The sequence below is a fragment of the Urocitellus parryii genome, chromosome 8, assembly GCF_045843805.1.
Source record: "Urocitellus parryii isolate mUroPar1 chromosome 8, mUroPar1.hap1, whole genome shotgun sequence".
NCBI lineage: Eukaryota > Metazoa > Chordata > Mammalia > Rodentia > Sciuridae > Urocitellus > Urocitellus parryii.
This window is the reverse complement of record NC_135538.1, coordinates 94983005-94992224: the sequence shown is the minus strand read 5'-3', so window position 1 is coordinate 94992224 and position 9220 is coordinate 94983005. Positions and strand designations below refer to the sequence as shown.

Here is a 9220-nt window from a genome sequence, read left to right as displayed (position 1 = left end):
ACTCTCAATATAAGTAACAAAATGTGCAAAAGTGAAGCAGCAGCACTGGCTTTTCTTCTCAGGAAAGAAAAAGACCTCCGGCAGAACCCAGCAAACGGGGTGCATAGCGATTCATGAAGCTGGAATGAGAATGGACAAACTGTCTTTAAATGTTGGCGTGAAGGGAATCTATCAGTGAATTAGAAGGAGACATGAAGGGGGCCAAGCAGACCAGACCAACTATAGACTCATGCAAGAGTCCTATCTTGTTCACAAGGCATTTGAGATGTCCAATGGCAGTCATATATGCAACAAAAATGGAATTAAAAAAAGCTAGAGCCAAGAAAAAAGGACAGAATGTAGATAACAAAGTCCCTAAGAGACTACACAGAACTTCAGAACCAGCACATTTGGCTCTCATCTCCCTGGAAACCAACATACACCGACAGTTACTGTAAAAGAGAAGACAATACACTTGTTCTTTAGGCAATGCTAAAGTTCTGCTAGCATTTAACATGTAAAAGAAAAAACAATAGCCTTGCACAGTGACACACATCTGTAACTTCAGAGACTCTGGAGGCTGAGGTAGGAGGATCGCAAGTTCAAAGCCAGCCTCAGCAACTTAGCAAGGCCCTAAGCAACTCAGCAAGACCTTGTCTCAAAATAAAATCTAAAAAAGGGATGGGAATGTGGCTCAGTGGCTGAGTGTCCCTTGGTTCATTCCCCGTAACAAAAAAAAAAAAAAGAAAGAAAAAAAGAAAAAATAATCAACAGGTAATAAGCAAGATAGTCAAGAAGAGAAAAGACAAGTATAGAATGAAAAGAACAAGTAATATAAAGCTCCTTTATATAAACGATAAACCTTTATAAAAAAGTATTTACATCTCAATTTAACAAGAGATCTGATACTCTTAAATTTAATAATTTTTAATCTTACAATTTTAAATCACATTTTTAAAAGAAATGTGCACATTATATGTAAAAAAAAGTAAATATAATAATGGATTCAGAATAAATACCAGACAAGCATGGGGAAAAATTTCCTGAGCACTTACCAATTTTGTTACTACTTGAATGTGTTAGTTCTGGATCCTCAGTTATTTGTTGTTTGAGTTTTTGAAGATATTTTTCAGCCAAGTATTTAAAAACTAGAAAACACACACACAGTCAATATGATTTATACCAATAAATGTATTATTTCATATTACTTATAATTTTATACTTACTAATTGAAGATAAAATTAAAATGACATTTAGTTAAAAATTCAACTTTCAAAAATTAATTGAGGGATATCTGAGAACAATGATGATACTAGAATAATAGTAAAGAAATGAAATACTATTTGTAGACATTGGCTATTCATTTAAAATCATCCAACTGATTCAGACTTGAAGAAATGTCTAGTTTTTCAGGTGAAGAAACTACCCAGAATAAACACTGAAGCCACAACCTAGTTGCAATCTAATAAGTGACAATTCTGGAATAAGAAAAGTCATAATTTTCTTTCTCTAATCTCACTTTCTTAAACTGGGAAATATTATTAAACAAATTAAGGTCATTGTAATTACCTAATGAAATATCTATTACCAAGGAGTACTAAAACAGTTCAGTAATTTTTAAAAGGTATACATGAAAAACATACATACACACATATTTATAACTTAAATTTTCAAAGATAATGATAAAACTTAAAGTACCACTATCAATTGCTATAGGGAATAAGTTTCAAGGACATTAATTAAATAACCAAGGACTTTTTAAATCAAAGAAGCAGAATGTCTTTAAATTTTACTTAATGTTAGGTGACAAAAAGAAAACATTCTCAATTTTTTTTTCTAACAACACAACAGGAAAGACATTAAGAAGAACAAAACAAATTTCCTATTGCAATATATATTTTTAAAGATGCAATTTACCTTCACTCACGTTTAGGTCTTCTTTCACTGATGTTCTGTAGAATCTTAACTTTAACCTTTTTGCCAGAGCCTCAGCTTCCTCACTGCACACCAATAGAGAGAGAGAGAGAAGCAGCAGCTTCTGAAAGCTTGTTTTAAAAAGTTACTTTTAAAAATTACACTTATTAAGATTGGTAGGGTAAAGTAGAATAAGGATAGGGAGGTGGAGCAGATCTTTCAGATAATGTTCATGTTTCTTTTTAAAATCAGCTTGATATTGATGCCCAAATAAATAAAAGTGTTTAAAGTGAAGTTCTCAGTGCTTGAGCAGGATTTTTAGCTTCATTCCTCTCGAGGGATAAACACCAACCACCTATATTGTAAATAGGACACTTTTCTATAAAGTCACTAATTAAAATAATTAAATATCACTTTTATTTATATAATTAGAGTGGGGGGTACTGGTGATTGAACTCAGGGGCACTTAACTAGTGACCTAAATCCCTAGTCCTTTTTAAAAATTTTTGAAACAGGATTTTACAAAGTTGCCGAAGTCTGGAACTTAAGATCGGCCTGCCTCAGCCTCTTGAATGGCTAGGATAGATCATCAAATGCAGCTTTTATGTAGAATTTTAATTAATTTTCTCTCTTTTCTTTTTGAGAATATTTGGATTTAATTATACTTTGAATAACTTGTTATATTATTCTTGGCCATGAAATAACTTTGCTGCCCAAAGCCAAAGTCAGCCTATTAATGGCTGAGTCTGTAAGAGTGGACCCTTTTTAGCTGTATTTGAATTCTAGTAGCCATGCTCCAGAATGGCTCCTGGTCTTCAAACTCTTCCTACCCCTAATCAAGTTTGGTCTGTGTGCCCAACAAAATACAATAGAAATGACAGTATGTGATTTCTGAGAATAGGTCTTTTAAGAAGCATTGTGGTTTCTGCCTTGCTCTCTCTTGAATCACCTGCCCAGGGGAAACAGCTGCCTTGTTGTGAGAATACTCAAGCAGCCCTAAGAAGAAGCCCACAGTGCAAGGAATTAAAGCCTCCTGCAGCAAGACAGTCATCTTAGAAATGGATCTTCCAGCACCTTTTATTATTATTATTTATTCAAAACAACTTTTATATAAATCAGTGTTGAACTCATCTTTGAAACACTGCTTATTTCTCAAGCTTGTGACTAGTCAACATATTGACTATAACCGAACATAAAACCACTGAGCTAAGCCACTCCCAAATTACTGATCCACAGAAACTGAGATAGAAAAAATGTTTTCTGTACAGTGTTGTACAGGTTAAACATACCTACCTTCTGAAACATTTATCCTTTCTCTATGGTGAAACTTTCAATGTACTTTCCTCCAGTTTTTTGAAATGTACAGTTTAGTATTATTATTTATTATCACCTTCTATGCTCATTTAAACATAAACCAATCACAAATAGCTCACAGATAAGTAAATTAAAGCCTATAAAAATAATTAATACCTCTAGAACTTAAATATAAAAATTTTACTTTTGTAAGTCTAAGCAAAAATTTGTTTTAACTTTACAGAATTAATACCCTTTTCCCCAAAAAGCAGCCATCTTACTTCTTTATACAAGAATCATCCAAAAGGTCAATCTTGTTTTGTACAAGCACAGTTGGTATATCTCCAACTTCAGCTACTACTTTTTCTTTCCAGCTAGAAACTGCTTCAAAAGACTCTCTGTCTGTAGTAGAAAATACAAGTACACAAGCCTGGGCTCCTGTAAGGTCACAAAATAAAAATGTTATTTACGTTAATAAAACAAACCTATGTAGGGTGGGGGCAACTTTTAATTTATTCAAAACAACTTTTATGTAAATCAATGTTGAACTCATCTTTGAAACACTATTTATTTTTCAACATAAACATTATTTTCAAATTCAAAGAACTAATTTACATCAAGAACAATTGCCAAAAATGTTAAAGTATCCAGATACCCCCCCAAACTATACACTCTTCTTTTTAGAACACCACATATTTAATTCTACTGTAAGAGTTAAAGAGACTGTTAAACCTAGCATGAATGATAGACTATTGCTAAGTTTTTCCTGTTAAGATTTCTTTCTTTTAGCACAGATTTAAGAAAAATATATGAGAAAACAAATATAATTTGTCATCAATTTATTTTGTATTATTTTATTTTAGGAAAAAGAGCGGTAATCCTAATATAATTTAAGAACCAGTACCAGAAGTTTAAAAAAAAAAAAAAAAAAAAGATCTGTATCTTTCTATCCACCCATCCATCTGATAAAAGAAGGAAAGACTTAATTTAGCTTTTATCCTCTTTAACTGCATAATTTCCATAATGTAACTATTACTGTCATGTAACTATCAATTGTCATTTTAGGCCAATAATATCTAAAATTAAAACTAAGCAACAACCTCCTGAAACAAGCTGTTTTAGAAACTAGCTGCTGGTTCAGGAAACATGGTGACAGAAACAAGTGTGTAGGTGACAAAAGAAAATCATTCCCAGGCTCAAGAGAATTTCCTGGAATTCAGGCATGTTTTCTTACTGTTACTTCTCCTTCTAGATCCCTCTGGTATTTAGAGTTTCCTACCACAACCCAGGACATGCCTAGCCTACCTAAGACAAAAATAGCTTGTATATCACCAGAGAGGATACTGTAGAAAGCCAAAGAGAACAGAATGAAAGAAAAACATCAGTCTGCTATTATTATAAAGGCAGAAGACTCATATGGGAAATAGTTTATGAACAAGTTTTAAACTTAATGAATTAATTATACAAAATCCAGGGAGAAATTGAGACCATCTCAGAATTTAAGAAGGAAAAAAACTGTCAAAGTGTTCCCAAAACTTGTTCATGTTCTTTTTAGAACACCAGGAAATGATCATATTTAATTCTATCATAAAAGGTAGACAGAATGGTATCTAAGCATGAGTGGAGGCTATTGCTAAGTTCTTCCTATTAAGTGCTTCAGTATTAAAACAACCCCCCCCCCAAATTAGTATTCATGAATAAATGTATACTTACTTGAATTGTATCATTTACTAAAACTATAAATAAGAAAACATTAATCAGATTTTAAGAAATTGTTCTTTATTATAAAGTTCTATTTGTTAGCTTTAAGCCTAGAATTTTATAACCAGCCAATTATCATTTCAATTTGAGGATACAATAGGGTATTTCCAAGTATACAAGGTCTCAGACTTGGAAAACAAAAATAAAAAACCTCTTGGAGGAAAAAGTATATGATAATAATAATTTAAAAAATCTAAACAGATGGTGCCAAAGATGTGACCAGTAAAAATGATTAATATGAACAATAAGAATGAAAAGTTCAATGTTATTTTTAAAAATTGAGGACCAAAGGAAAAAAAGAAAAAGTATATCCAGAACGTTTAAATTATTTAGTAGGGCATAGAATGGGGAGAGACTAAAGGAATGTGAAAACATGCTGAAATGCTTGTCTGAAGAAGATGTAATATTGAAATGATGTTTAAATAATCAAGGGGGGTAAATAAACAATGCAGTGAACACCTGTGGCCCTCAAGCCTCTGTTTTTGGCCACAGTTGTGGAAGACAGTTCTGTGTCTACTGCTAGTATCCTATCTCAAGTACATGCTGCAGGTAGCTCTCTGTTCTGCCTCAGGGCTTTTTCTGATGTTTCTTAAGAGCCTGATCACCAAAGGGAACTAGTGTCTCCAGGGGAAAGGTTTATCTGCAGGACCAGTAAATACCTCAGCCTCCTGGGGCTTATCTACCTGATTCATCAGAGGAACTGACCCCTAGTTGCCTACAGTGATATTATCAGAATCCTTTGTTGTATTTTTCCCCCTTTCCTGCCTCACTTTCCCTATTCTTTCCCTTCTTCCTAGGATCATATCCCAAATAAACCACTAGCATCAAGGAGTGTGGGAGGAAGTAGGGAGAAAGGGGGGAGGGGGGAGGGGATAATCTCAAACTAAGACAATTAATGTCTTAGTTAAAGGCAATTACTGTAAGAATAATAAGAGAATTCATGATTATTTAATCACACTAGAAAACTGAATTCATCCCATGTAAAAAAGTAATGTAGATACAAAAACAAAATAAAATGAAACCCCACAACAAAAGCAACCAAAACAGAGCTACGGAAAAAGTTAAACCTGAAATAAGATGTCAAAAATAAGTCCTAAGAATAGCAATTAACTATCTCTGGAAAGAGAACCATGCACAAATCTCCAAGGCAGGATAATTCTAAGCCTTCAGATCAGATGCTACAACCACCTTGTCTAATTTAACCTAAATATATTGCTAAAATGATAAAATAAAAACCAACAGACAATCTGCGTTACTTTTATGGTTCTAATAATTCTAACAAATGTTGGACAATTTGCTTTAATTTCCTCTAACTGAATATTATCCATTACACAAAATGTACTCTGCCAAACAGTGATCCATCTTGGTTCTTTTGTACTTAATGACCAAATGACCCTTTCTAATATATAATTTTAAAAAATTAAAAGATTCCCTTCTTTAAGAATTATGTTTTTTAGTTGTAGGTGGACATAATATCTTCATTTTATTTATTTATTTTTTATGTGGTGCTGAGAATCAAACCCAGTGCCTCACATGTGCAAAGCAAACACTCTATACCAACTGAGACACAACCCCAGCCCTCCCTTTTTTAAAAAACAAAATTTTGGCGGAGGTACAATAAAATAGATGACAAAGACCAGATTCCAAAGTGTATGAGAGAGAGATCATTAACTTTAGAGTACACAAAGGAAATGAACATAAACCTGTTATATAATTCTGAAATTCCTTCAAGTACTCCAAGAATTCTGTTTTATTTTGCTTTTTTAACTGAGAAAGGGGTTGAAAAGAGAATCTGTAAAAGATTTCTTAAGAGAAAGTACTATTCTCCAAACCCTCTCTCTCTTCCAAGAAGAGGGGCTGGGATGAAGGAGGGTACTATCACTGCCACCTTTATCTCAAACCTTGGGGGAGAATGGACTTCAATAAGATCAATTAAGGAATCTGATGTGTTCCCAGTAACTGGAAGACAGTCTGGATTAGTGGTGTTTCAATTCAAGCTTGAGGAAGGTGCAGCATTAAGACCAAAAGACAAAGACAGACTGCATCTGGAAAGAAATCTGCTCCCATCAAATGGCAGGGCAAAGAACGCAAATCAATTTCCTAAGGGAAATTGATCATCTAAACAGTGATGGAGTTCAGAACATGCTTCCCCAAAATGTGACTCCTGGGGTATTTTTCCAGAAACAGGTCACAGAACCCTCTGACCTTTCCTTCAGGCAGGTCATGAGACCCTCACTTGAAAGGGGCCCTTCATCCTTATTTCTGAAGATGAAAGGTCTCAAAGAGGACTCCAAGTCAAGTCTTGCCAAGTTTCTCAAACTTTACTACATTTACCTCATACTCTACCCTATCAGTTTTCTTCAAGGACTCTCTACTCTTCATCAAACCTACCATTAAAAACACTAAAGTTGGGCTGGGGATGTGGCTCAAGGGGTAGCGCGCTCGCCTGGCATGCGTGCGGCCCGGGTTCGATCCTCAGCACCACATACAAACAAAGATGTTGTGTTTGCCGAAAACTAAAAAAATAAATATTAAAATTCTCTTTCTCTCTCTCTCCCCCCCCCTCTTTAAAAAAAAAAAAACACTAAAGTTTAACTGTTTCTTTGGGTCTTCATTTCCTTATGAAAGTTCCTGTGTCATATAAATTACATATATTAAAGCTGTATGCTTTTCTCTTGTTACTCTGCCTTTTGGCATGGGGCCCAGGTCATAAACTTTGGAGGGTTAGAAGGAAAAGATTTCTCACCCCTTCACCAGCATGAGGTCATTTAAAATTATGTTCAGTAGGATATTTAGCAGGTGACAGCAGCTAGCCATAACAGTGGAATTCTTATGAAGGGGTCCAGAAAATTATTTTAAGCAAAAGGAATCTGAGTTCCTGGAACCCCTTATCTGCATTAAAAAAGAGCTTGCTAAAAAGCACTCAATTGTCATATATCCCCAGAACAGGGAAGAGATTCTTATGATTACCACATACCCAAATAATCATTGTCACAAAACTGTCACATCCCACATCTGTTCTCTTAAGTACCCATTTATCTTTCCAAAAAGTCATTTGTTTCTCTGTAAGTGTCCTTCTTTCCCTCCCCTTCCCCTATTAAGATTGTTTATAGGTTTAAATGCTTCCTTGAGTCACATATTGCTGTGAATTTCCATATGCACATTAGATTAAATTTTGTTTTTTCATCTGCTAATCTATAGTTTAATTTGCAAGCCCCTGATCACTGAATCCAAGAGGGTATATGAAGTTTTTTCTCCCCTACACTTGATTCTCATGGGTTATAAGCACCTGCCAATATAGAGTTTACACACCCAGAATAAATCATCTGGGATTCCAAAAAGCTTCTTAATATGACACATGCACTGTTATAACCTATTTATAAGGTCATATTTCAACATGTCTCATTGAACAATTAAGCCAGCAATCCCTGTCTATAAAATAATGTCACTGAGCAATGGTTTTGTTTATTTCTTAAATTATATAGAATTTTTAAGTTTTTAATTTATTGATTTTTATGCATCATGAGTAATTCTTTTTGGATTTAAATCAGTGAGTCATAAAACTGAATAAAGCAGTTTTTCAATCACCAAGTTTGTATCTTAACTCATCTTCCTAATTACATTATTATCTCAATCTATACTAGTAGTAGATATTATCACTTGCCTAGCTGACATCCCTTCCTAAGAACATCTTCCCCCAATATATAATGCCATATGGTTTAGGAAGACTAAACCTAACTTCTGTGGGAGGAGGGGTTTTTGTGGATGTGGGGTAGGTGATCCAAGCCAATTAATCACATTCAATCCTTGACTATTGTAATCAGGTCAAGGCTGGTCTAATTAGAAAAAGCTTGAGACTTTTGGTCTATTGTTGTGAGAAGCAACCTTCTCTCCCCAAGGATATAAACAAAGCATGTGGCGTTCATTGCTCATGGTAGCAATCTTGCAGTCAAGGAGAAAATCAACATGAGAGGAATTCCATACAGGGAGGAGGCAAAGCCAGGCGATTAAGCGAAGTTGCAGTCTAAACAAACCACAATTAAAAGTTATGCTTTCAGACGTTTCTATTAAACAAATCAATATACCCTGTTTGTAGTTTAAGTTATAAAATTTGAAAATGCTTTTCTGTTTTCAGCAACCAAAGCATTCTGATGGAACTCCAAATAAAAGCATAAAAGAATGTTCAATATAGCATTTCTTAAATTTATGTAAAACTGTCACTGTTTCTTCCTTAATTCAAGTTGCATTGTGAAGACCTAAGTTTCCCACCCTC

At 34.2% G+C, this 9220-nt stretch overlaps 1 protein-coding gene across 2 annotated transcripts in view; it reads right to left on the bottom strand.

Moving 5' to 3' along the window:
* Rab23 (RAB23, member RAS oncogene family) overlaps positions 1–9220 on the bottom strand; it is a 35247-nt gene that overhangs the window by 7340 nt on the left and 18687 nt on the right. For both annotated transcript variants that reach the window (XM_026398940.2, XM_077801697.1), the window contains exons 4-6: positions 3468–3624; positions 1897–1979; positions 1035–1127 (exon numbers count right to left, since the gene is read on the bottom strand). In XM_026398940.2, coding sequence (XP_026254725.1) covers positions 1035–1127; positions 1897–1979; positions 3468–3624 — 333 coding nt within the window. The remainder of the gene's footprint in view (positions 1–1034; positions 1128–1896; positions 1980–3467; positions 3625–9220) is intronic.